The 16,673-nt window shown below is 41.0% G+C and overlaps 3 protein-coding genes across 6 annotated transcripts in view; 1 reads left to right on the forward strand and 2 right to left on the reverse strand.

Annotated features, from left to right (window-relative positions):
* Positions 1 to 1,799, reverse strand: part of LOC108138964 (neural cell adhesion molecule 2) — a 67,771-nt gene extending 65,972 nt beyond the window's left edge. Inside the window, exon 1 of the mRNA XM_017261548.1 lies at positions 1,354 to 1,799. Within this exon, the coding sequence (XP_017117037.1) occupies positions 1,354 to 1,396 (43 nt within the window). The 5' untranslated portion in view covers positions 1,397 to 1,799. The remainder of the gene's footprint in view (positions 1 to 1,353) is intronic.
* Positions 1,800 to 2,604: 805 nt separating this feature from the next.
* LOC108138916 (U2 small nuclear ribonucleoprotein auxiliary factor 35 kDa subunit-related protein 2) lies at positions 2,605 to 4,537 on the forward strand. 4 transcript variants are annotated; one of them, XM_017261477.2, is made up of 5 exons: positions 2,605 to 2,648; positions 2,707 to 3,525; positions 3,803 to 3,906; positions 4,028 to 4,184; positions 4,242 to 4,537. In XM_017261477.2, the coding sequence occupies exons 2-5, from the start codon at positions 2,852 to 2,854 to the stop codon at positions 4,519 to 4,521; spliced, it is 1,215 nt and encodes a 404-aa protein (XP_017116966.1). In that variant the 5' UTR covers positions 2,605 to 2,648; positions 2,707 to 2,851; the 3' UTR covers positions 4,522 to 4,537. The 4 variants fall into 4 exon arrangements, with proteins under 4 accessions (XP_017116966.1, XP_017116964.1, XP_017116967.1 ...); XM_041710312.1 differs by having other exon boundaries at positions 2,614 to 2,640; XM_017261475.2 differs by having other exon boundaries at positions 2,612 to 3,525.
* Positions 4,534 to 10,365, reverse strand: LOC108138917. The gene is made up of 3 exons (XM_017261479.2): positions 10,246 to 10,365; positions 8,085 to 8,217; positions 4,534 to 5,571 (listed from the first exon to the last, which is right to left on the reverse strand). The coding sequence occupies exons 2-3, from the start codon at positions 8,215 to 8,217 to the stop codon at positions 5,009 to 5,011; spliced, it is 696 nt and encodes a 231-aa protein (XP_017116968.1). The 5' UTR covers positions 10,246 to 10,365; the 3' UTR covers positions 4,534 to 5,008.
* Positions 10,366 to 16,673: the final 6,308 nt, after the last annotated feature.

The raw sequence follows: 16,673 nt of genomic DNA on the forward strand, positions 1-16,673 counted from the left end.
AAAACATTTTGTTGAATTCAAGCTTTTATTATGTAGATTATACATTATTGTTTGCAAATCGTTTATTTCCACCATGCTGATACCCTTTGGCTAGAGATGTCAGCAGGCTTAAATTAAATATTTGCAAGGACCAAGGCGAAGTGGGTAAAATGGGGAGAAAAGGACGATGCCAAGCAAAAGAGAGGCTGGATGGAAATCAAAGAAAGTCGGGCAACAGAGGAGCCGAAAACGCAGCGCCACATAAATGTGGAGCATGCAGATTGAAGTGTCGGCCGGAGACGAGGACCACGGCAAATGGCCCCATGGAAAATCAGTGGCATGTGGCAGCAGGCCATGGAAATGCCATTCAAGAGGGACTTAACGCCCCCTCAGACAGCTTTTAGGCAGTGGAAATTGATCGAAAGACTCGGAGCAAACATCGTTGACTGACAGCGACTTCAAAAAAAAACAGTTGCAAAAGGGCCAAGCCAAGCTGCAAGATACTCTCGTATCTTTGAGATACTTTACTTATAAGCACAGCGGAATGTGCAACAATGTGCCACCATCGATTTTCTATTAGCCACGAGACACTTGAGCTAGAAAACTAAATACCGAAGGCAAATATTGATAAATACGTAACGACAAAATGAGGAAGAAGACGGCCGGGCTGCAGAGGAACAAAAACAACCACATTATGAATGAAACTGAAGCTCGTAACTGTCCGACGGCGAGCCAAGAACATAATAAACGCTGTCCATGAGACCGAAAATAAAACGCAGAACGTAACTCGGAAGGGGGCATCTGCACCTTACTATCCCCCCTGTAGAACCTCAGTCACATTAACCAATGTCACACTGGAATCAAAAATGGGGTCATCATTCTTGCTAAAACTTATTTATAGCTTGAAAAATCAAATTTAAAATCTTATTTTTTACCAATAAATAAAGGTACTTCCTAGGAGAAGAAGAAACTGTTCATAAAGAAGTTAAGGTAAAAGCAATTTGCGCTCCGACCATGTTTATGATTTTTTTTTTTAAACACTAAAAACCTTACAATGTTTAAAATGTTTAAAATTTTAAAAATGTTTAAAAAAATATATTTAATTTGTAAAATATATACAATAGAAAAATTTCAATAATAATTTATTTTAAATATTTTGTAAATGCCAAGTAAATTAAGTAAAGCTGTGAAAAACTAGCTTTTAAAAACCTAACAATACCTTTTAATTGAATTTTCTTATCATTTAAAAGTTATGTATTAAAAACATATCAGCACCTTGTGACCTCAGAGCAGATTATAAGAATTTTTTTATCACTAAACTTATAAATTAAATTACCAATATTATTAATTTTTTTCTGTGCTGGAGCCACTCACCTGTTAGGGCTGCCAAATTCAAAATAAATCCAATTAGTCGCATTGCGAGGACCACTTCGATTATGAAATTCTATTATTGCTATGGGAATGTGTGTGTTGAAATTCCTGTGACCTGTTTACACGTACAAAGTGCCGGAGGCGTGAATTATTTCACTTATCTAATATCAAATTGTGCCGCGAGAATTCCACTTCAATTGTTTTGGCTTAGTTTAGCAGTTTCAAATATTTGTGTAGCGTTGCCCGTTAAATTGAGTTGAGTCGAGTCGAGTTGAGTTGAGGTGAGCACGGCGATCCGGCGACGGAGCCCGAGCCGGAGTTCAAATTCCGGGTTCGGATCCGAGAGAGAGAACTCACGACCCGCTTAACCGGCGAGAGCGAGATGGCGAGATGGCGAGCGGGAGAAAGCCAGGAGAAAGGCTCTTCACGAAGTGAACCAACAATCACGAGCTTCTCTGAATCACTGAATTTTTTTTGTTTGCATTCGGCAATAGCAACATTCTCGGCCAGATTCAATGTTGCCGCAACAAAGCCAAACCAAGCTCGAAAATGAGGGGAAGAGCTTAGGGTGAAAGCTCGGAGTACCAAGCTCACCACACCACATGGCGTTTTAAAAGGGGATGCCATAAAGCTTTATAGTTGGTTTCTAAATCAATGATAACAGTAGCACAGGTTCAAGACAAGCTTTCTTATTCATGTAATGTTATTCTCGAAACTTGGTGTTATAATAAGAACTGTTATTTAAAGCACATCATAGCACAGCGACAACAGTGTTAGAACAGTTTCAAAATATAAACTGTTAATTAAAGCTTATCAACTTTAGAAGTCACTTATGAAAGCACATTAAGCTTATTGCAAAGAATACAAATACGATGAACCGATTTAGAAAAAGAATACTTAAAACTGCATAGAGAACTTAATTAAATTTAATTATTTTTATAGATTTTATAACTAAAATTTAACAGTTTTATTTTAACACTACAATAACCTTTAAATTTCCAATTTGGAGCATCTCTTAAATTGCTAAATGAATGGGTCATTGTTGAAAATCGTTTATACTAAAATACAAAGTGTTTGGAATTTAAAACAAAGGTTCATAAATATTGTTTATTATTATGGATGAATACCTTTTTTTTTTCAAATTTTGGTGTTGTGTGGTCCACCCTATTTCTACAACTTTGGTATGTTATGGTATTCGGAAACACTTGTTTTGGTATTTTTTAGGTATTCGCTCATAATTTCGTTCTAACTGCTCGCTGAATTCCATTGTTTTGATTCTGCAAAAATGCTGTAAAAAAGTAGATAATTGTTTAGTACCTAAATAATTGTAATAAATTATTGTGAATTAATGTGTAGGGCAAGGAGAAAGTTAGTCAAGAAGCAGCAGAGGAAACGACGCCGCCAAAAACAAGCAAAAGAACGCGACAAATTGGAGGAGGAGGCACAAAATTTGAGACTTTTGCAGCCGGATTACCAGAAATGGCTGCAGAAACAGCAGGAAATGGAGGAATTTCAGCGCCTTGTGGCCGAACGAGAGCACCAGGATGCGGAGGAGTGCTGGCTGCGATGCGAGGCCATCGCCCAGCGGCAGTTCCGCATTGACGAGGCCAAAAGACGCAGGGAGCAGGAGGAAGTGGACCGACTGCAGCGGGAACAGGCCAAAGAGCGGGCGGAACGGGAGGAAACACAAAGGAAGCAGCGCGAAGAGGAGCTCCGCAAAGCCGCCAAGGCAGCCGCCGAATTCGATGCCATGATGGAGAGCATGGCCGAGTACCTGAACAACCCGCGCGTGGAGAAGCCACCGAAACACTTGCTCCGCGTGATGGAAACCCAACCGGGAGAACGACCATGCGAATTCTTCAGTCGCACCAACTGCTGCCGTTACGGTCATGCCTGCACCTTCAACCATCGACGACCAATGCTGGCCAGGATCCTGCTCATCCGGCACTTCTTCAACCACTCCATGCTGCGGGAACAGCGGACACACAAAGAGTACGCCTCCGCGGAGGAGCACTTGGAGCTGACCGAACAGGATCTGCGCAGCGACTACGACGAGTTCTTCGACGATGCCGTCGAGGAACTGGAGAAGTTTGGCCAAATCGTCAACTTCCGAACTGTGCGCAATACGCTCGAACATTTGAGGGGAAATGTCTTCGTGGAATACACAAACGAACGGTTTGTCTGGGAATTTTAACTATAATTCCCATTAAATTAATTATACAATTTTAATTACAATTGTTTGTATGCAAATAATTCGGGTGTTCAAATTATTGCCTAATGAAGCCTAGTTTCCAACATTTTTATATGAAAGTAATTGCATGTTATTTATATTTTTAGCGTATGTCTATTCAAATTTGATTATCTTTGTGTTGGCTGTTTTTTTATGATTTTTAAATATTCCTTCACCGTATTTATATATATTATTTAAAGCCTTCTTAATTTATATTTTTAGATCTGCCCTTCGCGCTTTTACCAGTCTTCAGGGTCGATTCTATGCCTCCAAGCGCCTGAGCGTGGAGTTCTCCAATCTGAAAACCTGGCGTGGCGCAGTGTGCGGTACGTGAACTGCATGCCAAGAAGAGCCGTATCCTTTGTCAAACCAAAACTCACTCAGTTTGCCTAACCCATATGTTTTTTTAATCCCATTTTCTTTATCACAATCTGTGGCTTTTTAAAGGTTTGTCCTTAACACGTAAATGTCCCAAAGGTAACGTCTGCGGCTATCTGCATATATTTCGCAATCCAAACAATCTGTTCAACACGGATCTGGAAAATACGACGACTCCAAGAAGTGAACGACGCTCTAGGCAAACTCCTACGGCCAAGACTCCAAGGTAAGCCTTTATATTAAACTGTTGTTTGTCAGTAATACTTAATTTACCTTCTTTTAGTTGGGATGACCACAATGAGCATGGTAGGAACTGGCGCTGGTCAGAGAGCCCTGAGATGGAGCTGGAAAACTCCAAAGACTTAAGCAACAGCATTAGGAACTCTGGAACAAGACAGGATCTCAAAAACTCCCATCAGACGGAGTTCAATTCCAGATCGAGAAGTGATAAATGGTCAGCCCGATTGAATCGTGGTAGATGCTCTAAAAGATATCGCAGCTCATCGGGATCATCCCATGAAGATCGAAGATCAAACAGATATCAGCCAAACCAACGCCAATAAAAAGCCAAAGTATTCATTTAAGGTTTGTTTAATGGGATCTTTACAAAATTTTATTCAATCTCTTTGTGCGCAAAACATGAGTGAGTGTCTCAAACAAAATACTAAAGAGATTCCGAATTTCTTGCTAGGATGGAAATCAGAGGGACAGAGATACACTCGCAATTTAAGATTGCTTATAAATAGTTTCAAGTGCGGTCCGAAAACGACTCAATTGATTACAACGGAATGGAATTCTACGCGTAAAATTGGCAGTTTTGAAACGAGAAAAGGTAAAGTGACACTGGGTGCTGGGATTTGTGGGTTGGGGATTTGATGACAGTATTATAGGTGGTAAGATCGGAAATTGTAAATTCTAAAGTCTATTTGTCTTGCTTTCTTCCGTTTTCGTCGTACACATACAAACAAAAATGATACAAAAACTCGTTTAAGGAATATTATAATAAGTAGCTTTAAAATTAGGCAAACAGCGAACGCCCAGCGTGCCGCCTTATAGACGGATTCCGGGATTCGTGGCCGCCACATAGCGCAGCAGCTCCTCGTTGTCCTCGCAGATGACGGGCTTCTCGTGGTAGCAGGCCACATCGTGCCAGGCGATGCCATCGTTGTACACGTTGTTCAGCACGGACAGGCACTGTTCCTTGGTCTGGTTGATGTCATACTCGGCGTTGTCCGGCTGCGGGCGCTTCTTGTGTCCGGTCTGCGACCACGGGTTGTAGCCCCAGCCCTGTGGGATGCGGTTGGTGGCCTGGATCTTCTCGCGGGTTGCGGACCAGAACCATCCGTAGACGGTCTTGGGCTCCAGATCCGGACGATTCTCGCAGCCGGCAAAGTCACAGATACGTCCGGCCGTCCAGATGTACGGCACATCGTTCTGCTGGATCACGCGGAAGATCAGGTTGTTCTTCTCTTGGGTCTCCAGGGCGACCAAATCCATGCAGTACTCGCGGCACAGATTGCGGCCATCCAGCCAGTCGACCTTCTTGTTGGCCAAAGCGGGCACGTGGGTGGTTAGGAACATGTTTTTGCCGCGGTAGGAGAACTCCTTGGGACCTGTGGGTCCAGAAAGAGAAAGTCGGGTTAATGGGGGCGATACTTTTGGCAGTGCACAGGAAGAAAATGTGGTTATTTATGGCTTGGCTTAAGGTTTTTTTAAATTTCACATCCTAAGACCATTTAAAAGTAGCTTTAACAAACATAATGTGCTAAAAATAATTATTGTATACCATTAATTATGATTTAACACCGAAAAAAAATTTTTTGAACTAAAAAAAAAGTTGTATTTCCAAAACAAACACTTTAAATTGGAACAAAAATTTCTTGCTTCTAGAAATAGTTAACAATAACGATTAAATACAAAAACAAAGATAAATCTTAATAAATTTCGCCTATATATTTTTCCCAGTGTGGGTGTGGCCAGTGGAACCGGTTCTCCGCGCGACTGCAGCCCCATCTTCAGTTCGAGACCCAGTGCAATGTCTTCGAGCCTGCCCCATCATGGGCAGACAACAAAAAAGAAAAAAAAAAGAGCGCAAACGAACCCGAAAGCAAGTAGTAATGCCAAAAGTGCAAAAAAAAAAGAAAAAAAAAATCGTTGCCCCAGGCCTTACACAACTTCCCCGGTGGCGGCGGGTTACGCAATCTCCGCAATTTATGCAGCATGCTTCTTTTTGCGCCCGACGCCCGCCGCCCGCCGCCTGCCGCCTGCCGCTTTCCTTTTGTCTTGGATGGTGTCAAAAGGTTTGCCGTTTTTTTTCCTTCTTTTATTTATATTTTTATTTTTTTTCTTTGTCGGTTTGTTTGTCCGCCGTGAGGAACAATGGGAACCCCCGCCTAACAGCTCCATCCTCGAACTTGTTTCGCCTGAGCGAGCTGCCAGCTTCCATTTGATTAGCTGCCTCTTTGGAAGTCGAAGTCGGTCTTCGCAATGTGCGATATGTCCGCCCGCGGGTAACGCCCCTATAATGGGGGAAAAAACAACAAAAAAACCCGCCTGTTGCCACAGCTGGCACGCGTCATTAGCCGCGCTTTAAGCCACTTTTGCAACTGCCCCCTTGCCACGCCCCCGCCCCCGCCCCAATACATACTTCGCGTCAAATCGGCTTAAGTCCAACATAATGGCCTTATTTGCCATTGTTTGCACATTATTATTTATTTTGCTGCTGCTATTGTTGCTGTTGCTGCTGCCTCTTGCAATTTCCCCACATTTATTGGTCCTTTTGTGTGCAGGTCAAGGCGATAATATGGCTAAAACTCGTCTTGGCAACGTATTAATATTTTCCTAACCAAAACTTGCATAATAATCCGCCAACTGCGATTGCATTCCCCCCGGTTTGCGATTGGCATCTTTTAGCAGTGAGTTAGAAAAACCAAACCGTTTTCGAATCTTAATTATCGAGCGACTGCACGCCTGAGAGAGTTGTCTACAAAAGGTAATTAAGTCTGAATAGTTAATCAGGTGATTTAACTATTGGGAGACCTAAAAAAGTTGCGCTTGTATAACTGGAAATTTCTAAGAGATGAAAGATCTAAAACGGCGCACCGGGCTCAAAAAAATCAAAACTGGAAATGCAACTCGGTGACGCCCCGAAAATAAAGTTGCATGTTTAACGGCTCGGCTTAGTAGTCTAAGTGTGTGTTGGCCATAAGTATGTGGCAGTGCGCCGATGCTGGTGTGAGTTAGGGCTTGCCTAATTAGCAATAACTGCAAAGTGTTCATTAGTGTACCGGATATGCAGCGATGATGCTATTGTTCAGGCGTTTCACCCGTTTTCGTCTGAACTCTAAGCCCCGATGCAATGTTTGTAATCTCAGGCGATGACTTGCATCGTCATTCATCGCTAGAATAAATGAGGAAAACCCACTTCAACTGAACTATTTAACACTTAACCCCCTTTTGATTTGGCAAATTGAGAGTTAATATCTAGCCTAAGCCGAGGAAACCACTTCATTTTTTACTTTATTTAATTGTACGGTTGGAAAATAAACAATTTTCAACACTTTTTGATAGTTAATGATCTCAAGTTCCGGTTAGCTTCATTTTTTTAATGTTTTATAATCCATTAGTTAAATTAAGAGAAAATATCATTAAATTAAGAGAAAATATTAAACCTTTACAAAGAAATGAATATATATACTTTTTTTTACTTTTTTAAGAAAACTTTTAGTTTTTAGACTTATTCATTAACAAATTAATCACAAAATAAGTGATTTCTTAAAGTGTTTCCTTTTAATAGATTGAATTAAACTTTTGTTTGCTTTATTTCTATCTGGTAAATGGAATTTGTTTACGAAAAAGGCGGCCAAAAAAAGTGAATTAAAACCAAAGACGACTATAAAGCTGGCGCTCACGTCAGCGACCTTCAGCAAAATCCCCTGGCTGTTGTGGTTACACCCACACGTCGCATTGCCAAACAAATTCAAGTGCAAACTTGGCAGCCGAAGCGACGGCACACCAACCGCTTAATATTCTCGCCGCATTCGACACTTTTACTTTTCGCCATTGTGGGAATGGATGGATGGGTTAATGATTGGGTCAGGTAGTTGGTAGGATTGTGAATACTTACGGCTAGCGCACTTGGCGGGCACGGGCAGTGAGAGGAAGCGACCCGGCTTGGTCGCTGTGGTTGTGGTGGTTCTGGCCGCATGGCTGCAGGCCGCCACCACGCAGAAAGTCGCTAATGCCAGTGTGACTTTCATCTGCAGGCCAAATATGAAAATATAAAGAGAAGAGAAACAGAAGCGTGAGCGTGAGCAAAACATTTGGTAAGACAAAATGCCATTCAGTGTGCGATTTGGCAAATCACAGGTACAGGTACAGAAACAGGTACAACTACAGATATAGATATGCAAATTGTTAACACGTTGTCATTAACATAAATTTGTACACGATTATCGGGGCGATAAAGACGCCGCGCCCTTTTGGTTCGCCACCTCGCAGGCCATTGCGTATACGCAATTTCGTATAAATTTCCAGCTCGATACGAAGATGTAAGCTGGTCTCTGGTGCGAGATCGAGATCGAGATCGCTTTTTATGTCAAGGATGCGCAACCGGTTGCCCCCGGCGGCCACTGACACAGTGCCACAGTGACTACCAAACGCCAAACCATCGGCGATCGACGATCAACAATCAGCGATCGACGACCGACGACACTTGAGACTTTATTATTTTTATTTTCATTTTTATTGTGGCGCAGCGGAGGCAACGTGATCAGCATCGGCAACGGCATCGTCAGCACATCACATTATTCATAAATAAAAATGTATTTAGCATCTGCAGCAGCAGCAGCAGCAACAGCAGCAGCAGCAGCCGCAGCAAACATGTTGATTACACAAGCAGCATTGGCTGACCTTAACTGGTTTTATTGACTTTTTATCGCCTGCTTTTCAGACGCTGCGTGTCTTCGGCTAGAACCTTCCACGTCGCCGAGCATTTTAATTAAAAGCCCCGGCTTAAAGTCGTTTCTTCCTCCTTATGCAAATGCAATTCGCGTCGGATTAGCATTAACCGAAGCTCAATGTCCGCGCAGCTTGAAATTGTTGCATATTAATTGGATTTGATCCGGGCGTCGATTGCGTGTCCGTGTTGTTTATCTTTATCGCCAGTGTTTATTTGGCAACTATAAATCATTAATGATCCGCCGCTTATCAGCGGTCAGCGCCTAATTTGGTAACAATACATAATGAAAAGTGGATTTCGTATTGATTTCATTTTCGTCAGCGACATTTCCAAAGTGAAGAGTTCAAGCGTTTGCTGCATTGAGAAATATTTATGTTTTTTTTTTTGCTTTGGCTACTTTTTGGTGGCTACTTTTTTGTTTTCTTACTCATTTGTTTGTTCATTTGTTGCGTTTTGTAACTTGTCCATCAGCGCTTTGTCCATTTCTTGTTTCATGCATGTTAATCAATCAGCCGAGCTGACGAGCTGATGAGGCATTTAATTATACACCTACGGAGAGCTCAGTGCCCTTTGATGCCAGCGGGCAAATTACAGGCCAAGTGGGCTTTGTGCATTATCGACTGTTTCGCTTTTCGGGTTTTTCTTTGACTGGTTATGGGTGATGGAAAATTTCATGTACAGCATTGCGCAAACTGCATTTTGTGTGAGTTATATTCAGAAATTATTTTATTTTTACGATGGATCTTATGGGTCTTTTTAATGCAAAATTATAAAACGAAAGACTTCTTTCTTGATGACCGCTTAAACGAAAGACTTAAGCAACGAACTTTTGTTTGTTCTATGAAAGTTTTAAAACAAAAGTATTTTGAAATGATTCTTTTTTACCTAAGTTGTTAAACGAAAGGCTTAAGCAACTGAACTTTTTCTTAGAAAGTTCTTAAACAAAAGACTTAGGCAGCGAGCTTGTTCTAAGTTAGGTCGTAAATTAAAGACTTAGGCAGCGAACTTTTTCTGTGATAGGCATTAAACGAAAGACTTAGGCAACGAACTCGTTTTTTTTTTTAAATCCTCTATCGCCTTTAGTTCTCTTCGATTCAGGTCTTGCCAGTTCTGAGCGAGATTTTTTTTAATCAGGTTTCCATATCCTTGAACAGCTCACAGCACTCGATTTTTTTTTTGTACAATTTATGGTTGTTTATTGACACATTACGGCTTTTGCACTTATGGTAGTCCTTCGATTGTCCGCACACACAAACATATCGCATATCGTACATATATATATAGCACACTGTGTATATCCTTGGACGCGATGGGCTCTGCTGCTTACCTTTGCTTGCTATTTGGAATAACACTGCACAGCACACGGTTTCTATACTGTAGTCGCCGAATTGTCCAAGCAGACAACCAGACGAGACCAGACGCAAACGAAAACAAAAGTCAATTGGCAGCAGCAAACTGTTTTATAGTCGATGCCGCGCTGGCTGCCCACCAACAACATCTCGTGCAGCTTTGAAAAGCTGCGACTGCGCAGTTGACGGCGACGTTGACCGCAACATCTGCTGCCGCAGCGAAGCTTTAACAACGGCAATATACAGCCAGGCAATATAGAAAAACAAAAACAAAAATACAGAGAACAGAAACAACGAGATGAGCTGCTCAGAACATCTTTAGACAACGACAACTTTTGTCTATAAATATTTATGTGCGCCCCTTCGTTCTTTTTTCGATTTTTGTTTTTTTTTTTCAACTGTTTTTCAGTCCTCTTATTTATTTAGTTTTTATTTAAAGCAACTTCTCGATCTATTGTTCGGGGCTAAAACTGTAGTTTGATAATTTTTATAGCCGCCGATCCATTAAGTAGTTGTTGTCCGAGTGCCAGGCACTAGAAACTCGAGCTCCGAGAGTGTGTGTGTTTTATTTCGAAATATACATTTTTTTCTGGCTCGCCGCGTTGGCATCCATCTCAACGGCCAGCTTCATATATCAATTTTTGATGAAGTGTTTGTCTTCTTTTTCAGGCCTTGATCTTGAAAAGCCTTTCGAAATGCCATTAAAGCGCTGATGATTTGGCTTCCGCGCTCTGCCCCACGCACGCGTTCGAAAAACCAAAAATTCAAAAGCGGTTCGATGGGTTTCATCTTCTGCCATTTACAAACTCTGTTTCTGTTTCTGTTTTTAATTGCCATGTGAATGAACTGGCGGTGATTTGGGGGAAAGGATCGTCGGCTGCCCATAAACACCCCCGCGTTTTCATTTGGACCCCCAAAAAAAAAACCTCGCGAGTGGCTGGCGGTGCCAGCCGGATCTGTGATTGTTCTTAAAAAGTTTTATGTTTGCTTTTTATTTTCGCTCATAAATATGCAAATTGATCGCTTGATTATGTAATATATTAAGTGTGATTGTGCGATTGAATTCCTCGCATCGCCCCTTCCCTTGCCGCTATTAAGATTGAGATATAAAATCAAATCTGTCGCAATGCGTCATTCGAAATTGTGGGGGGCAAGTTCAAGTCGCTAATCCTGTTTAATTGCCATCATCAACTTGACATTTTGACTGGATTTGAACCCGTGACTCTTGGATAGCGCAAATGTTCAACCTGCACACCGCTCTTTTGACTCGACTCGACTTGTCGCCACTCTTTTCTTATGTTTATTTCTGTTTCTGTCATATTTCTGTTGACTGCTAATTGACCATGAAGACGCGTTGTTTGGGTGGCACTTTTGTTTGCCATTTAGTGCCTGTGTTTAATAGCGAACTAATTTTGAAAGCGGATTCGATCACAAAAGGCGTGGCCGAGCTCCAATTCCCGCTTCTGTCTCTCGGCATGGGTCTTCCCCCCCCCTTCCCCCGTTTTTTGCCCCTCCCTTGCATATTTTAATTAGCCTTATTAATAGAGCCGCAGTCACTTGCCTTGGGGGCGCCATGTGCAAAAGGTTTGGACCCGAAGAGCCGTGAATTGTGTTGGGCCAACAGATTAACACTAGCCTCAAATTAATTACATATTTAGCTGGCCAGTGTTAAGTTCATATTGCAAAAAAAAAAAACAAAAAATACCCAACCGATTGGGAAACTTTCAATTTACCGACTTCCCCGAAGGCAAAGTGACGTAGATCAAGGATGTGATTATGCTTATTAAGGAAGTGCAAAAAAGGCCTTTTTTATGGAATCCAGATCGAAGATCACGCGGAGATCAAAGGTGGCTCTAAAGCAGGTAAAACTTTGAGTCAGATGATCTCGGACTTAAAGTGTTATTTAATTAGTTTTATGGCCGCCTGAAACAGCGATGTCGCCAAAGAAATACGCAAATGGGCTTAAGTCATGTGACTTTAGGCCAATTAATATAAAGCACTTAAGAGGCAGTTATTTGTTGGAAATGTAGTCAACTCAAATTTATTGTTTATTTTTTCAAAAAAAAATGTACTTAGGTAGTTAAAATTAAAATAACTACACAGGAAGCTAATTAAAATTATATTTATATCATTATAATATACGATTTAAATGGTGTCTATTTTTTTCTATTAAAATTAATATCATACAAAATATATACAAAAAAAGTTCAAACTTTAAAACAAAATATATCAATCAATCAATCAATCCTTAAGATCCTTAAACAATAAAACACAAAACGTTAATGGTATTTTGGCAATATTTTGTTTTAATATTATTATTACCCTGCAAAAAGTTTATTTTCTTGAATAAAGTTACAGGGTTAAAAAACGGAAAAACAAGCTGCAAAAGCATAGGTGTTTTACAAAATTCCAGGAAAACAATTTGCACCACGAAAACATTTAACACCTCATTGTTTAGTGCTTCGAAGGTAAATCTTTGATGTTCTCGACGCTTCTTGGTGCTTGCAACATCCGCAGTTCCCAGTTGATGTGTTTTGCCCTCCACATTTTGCATCTGCTGCATCCGCTGTGTCGATGATTTTGTTCCCTTTCCACTTGTTGCACATTACACATTTTCGCCCTTGAATCGTGTTTTGATTTCGGGTTTTTTGCTTCAGTTGCCTGCACTTCCTGCCGCTGACCTTGTGGGGTTCAAAAGCCGCTGTGCATCGACTGTGTTCTGGGTAAAAATGGGCTTAATCATCGCCAAACGATGATTCGCTATTCACGCAGATTACTAATACGCAGCGTGAGCCAGTCGATCAGATTGACAGTTTTATGCGATGTTCGACCTTCGGTGGGTGAGCTGAGACACAAAACCTTTTGCAACTACAATAGGTTTCAGATGGTGCGCAGATGGGTCTTGCCTGCTGCCACATTTCCATAATCTAAGGCACAAACATCAAAAGATGTTCGGCTAAATCAAAATAGGAAAATACAAAACACCAAATACGAAATACAAAATACGAAATACACAAAGCCAAACTTTAAACAAGATCAGATTGCCCTGAGCGCGGAAGCACCCGTCGACAGCTCGAGCAGATCTCAAGTCTCGAATCTGAAGCAGATCTCGGCGCAGCTTCCGCTTCAATGCGATGCGTTCCAAGCGAAATATACACACAATCAAGATGCAAATTGTTGGCGGCAACAATGGCACAGCCAGCCCAAATAGCAAACAAAAATAATAATCAATCTATTTAAACAAACAGATACAAAGAATGGCCAGCGGCTGAGCTGACCTTAGCTCGAATTAGGGGATTTGATTGGATTTTGGTTTCGAATTGTATTGAATTGAACTTTGGCTTAGTTACTTGGTTTTCCTGCGGTTTTTTGATTGGCCATATAGAATTTCTATCATTAACATTGGGGCATCAGCTCGTCTGGGGAATGCGTGAAGGTTGCCGGGCGTAATTGCAACTTGTTTTTACGGCCAAGAAGCTTGGCCGCGGCAAATCGAACAAAAAAAAAAGTGAGACAAAAATGTGGAAAAAAAAAAATGGAAAAAATGGACAACAAAAATACTTTTTAAATGGTTTTGCCCGATCGGCAGATGAGAAATGTTGCCAAATGTGACCCCAAGAGGCCGTCGTCGCTTGTTCATTTACACATTAGTTGAAATTTAAATGCTGTGTTTGCGTTGGCTGCTTTGGCCGAGTGTGGGGCTTTTGTCGCACCACACGAAAAGTGATTGGCAACAAATTAATCAAGACCTTGCCGACTCTCGAGCCAACTTCAAACTTCACCATCAGCAGCAGCATCAACAGCATCAGCAGCATTAAAATCAAAATCAACGGCAGTCATGAAACTTTTTATTCAGGCGCTAAGTGTGAAGCCAAGAAGAAGAACAAAGATACCAATATACCATATTATACCCATACCCCAAAAGTATGGATTACGCAATGAGCAAATCATAAACAAAAAAAAAAAATATCAAAATGATTGATGTCTGCAATTTAGCGCATCTGTGTAAAATCTGAAGACGAAAAACGGTCTCTTCGTTGTGACACAAAAGAATTAAGTGCCCGGGCGCATTTTAAATTCGTCACGGAAAACGTGACAAAAATTTTCCATATGCGAAAAAAAAACAGAAAAAAAAAAAAAAAAAAACTCAAAACTGAGACACCGGCAAACAAACGAAACGAAACGAAGAGATGATTGCGAAAATGCTTAGTGCAGTACAGCAAACTTTGACACACATTTGGCGCACACACATTGCCAAGAATCTTCGCATCCCAAGTGCTGCTTATGAATGAGTCTCTGGCCACGGCCCCGCCCCCATCGGCCCTCCCGCCCACATCTAGTTATATTAAATGATGCTGCTGATGCTGCTGCCGCTGCCGCCGAAGACAATGCAACATAAACAACAACCAGCGGGCTAATTGCACAAGAACTCTCGCATTGGTTCGTTTAGAATCGCCATTTGTCTAATCAGCGCCATAAATCTGACAAATTATATAAACGCTGAAAAGAGGGTGTGTGCGGAATTGTGCAGCCAGGCCAGCCCAGACAGTCAGTCAGTCAGCTAGTCAGTCAGTCAGTCAGGGGCAGATGCGGATGTCTGATTCCATAGAATTTCCATTTCCATCTCCAGCCACCCCATCGCATCCCATCCAACCATCCAATCCAAGCCCATCGCCTCCCAGGCCGGTGAACATATGCAATGGCAACAGCTCGCTCAGTTTTGCATAATTTGTGTGTGTGTTTTACATTCAGTTTTTCATATTTTTTCTTGCTGTAATTTTTACATCATCATCATACACCTATCCGTCCGTTGGAAGGCACACTGGAAATTAATTAATCTCATAAAAATACCTAAAACTAAAAAAACAAAATTTAATATTTTTAAAATTAGATAAATTGTTTTCCTATTTTATTAATATTTTTTATTTTCCAAGGAAGAATTATTTAAAAGATGTTTCATAATTAAAATTTGTATTATAAATTCTTTAAGTAAATATTTTATATTAAAAAAAAATGTGTACTCTTGAAAATATTAATCCCTCTCTAATCAAATTAAATTGAATTGCAAATTAAAGGAATTTAGGGCTACGATTTTTTTCGAGTGTGGCAGTCGTCGTGTAGGAAGTTGCATATTTATAAGGCAAAAGTTAATTTTTGTTTGCCAGCCGGGGTGTCATGCTTATGAAATCAATTGAGCATATGTTCCAAGCGGCCAGCGCATGCTGAAGTCATAAATCAGAAGCGCTTAGTCAGACAGTTTTCCGCAGGTTGGCCGCTGAAACAGATGAGAACCGCCAAAACAAAAGACTTGAGCAACGAACGCGAACTTTTCTCTAGTAGTAGCAGTGTCATTGTGATTTAATTCTTTAACCGAATCATGCCCAAAAATGGTTAACTATCTCTGCTGTCTAAAGCCTTTATTTTCAAAATGAATTCATTAATTTAAACTCCTATTGTTGTAGATTTTAAGTCATTTATTAACGCCATAAAGCGATTATGACTTAACTTGGATGGCTTTCTGTTCAAAATGTATTTTATATTATATTATCACTTTTTAAACTTAATACCAAAATGCAATCTGCAAAAAAAGTAAACCAATTTAATTTTGTTAAAGGTTGATTGCTTGGTTTCTTGTTTGATTCAACCCATTACATAAGTTCAGGTATTCTTATTTTCAATTAAGGGCATCATGCAATCCTGTAATTTCCCCTTCTTCAAATCCAATTTGAAAAATGGCTGGCCAAAGTAGTTATTATGAAGCCTGAAGTACCTTTTTTCGTGCTACTAGCTCGGATTGTTGCAACGCACTTGTTGCAGCCACAAAATCAACCTCACCTAACCCCATCGTCGGGCCAAAAAGCAACTTGCGTTGTGTAAAGTTCATGGGTCGTCGGCTGACGTTGCTCATGTTACTGATGTTTCCAATGTGGCTGCTGCTGCTGCTGCTGCTGCTGCTGTGCTTTTGGGGGGCTGCAGTTCGCTTAACAGTTTCAGGGTTGGCTGGTTTTTTTCATTTTTGTGTTTCTTTAGTCATCAGCACACAGGCCACAACTGCGTTGGGGGCGACCTCATCTGTCAGCAGAATTAGAAGCAACATCGGCGGCTGGAACACAGCCGTTTGTCAGATCTTGTCACATGTCTGCCAACGCACTGCCCTCCACTCCACTCCACTCCACTTCACAACACACCACACCACATCACACCAGTCCACTCCAATCGCAGCCAGAAAATGGAGATGCGTGCCAAGTCAAGTCAAATTGTTATTACATTTTGAAAATCAAAAATAAAACAACACAAACAACGACGACCTGTCCAACTTGTTGTTAGTCTGCGGTCAAACAAGTGCACTTTAGAAATTGTTCATAAATCATAAACACCAATGGGGAGACCGAGAAACGAGCCAGTT

This window comes from Drosophila elegans, unplaced genomic scaffold (genome assembly GCF_018152505.1).
Source record: "Drosophila elegans isolate 14027-0461.03 unplaced genomic scaffold, ASM1815250v1 contig_814, whole genome shotgun sequence".
NCBI lineage: Eukaryota > Metazoa > Arthropoda > Insecta > Diptera > Drosophilidae > Drosophila > Drosophila elegans.

What these genes read in the sequence shown, in the direction of transcription:
- LOC108138916 (XM_017261475.2), top strand. Translation starts at nt 2,699, where the DNA reads ATGTGTAGGGCAAGGAGAAAGTTAGTCAAGAAGCAGCAGAGGAAACGA. An exon ending in CTGGCGTGGCGCAGTGTGCG is followed by an intron (nt 3,907 to 4,027) that starts GTACGTGAACTG and finishes GGCTTTTTAAAG; the next exon opens with GTTTGTCCTTAACACGTAAA. An exon ending in CCTACGGCCAAGACTCCAAG is followed by an intron (nt 4,185 to 4,241) that starts GTAAGCCTTTAT and finishes ACCTTCTTTTAG; the next exon opens with TTGGGATGACCACAATGAGC.
- LOC108138917 (XM_017261479.2), bottom strand. Translation starts at nt 8,217, where the DNA reads ATGAAAGTCACACTGGCATTAGCGACTTTCTGCGTGGTGGCGGCCTGC. An exon ending in GCCCGCCAAGTGCGCTAGCC is followed by an intron (nt 5,572 to 8,084) that starts GTAAGTATTCAC and finishes CTGGACCCACAG; the next exon opens with GTCCCAAGGAGTTCTCCTAC.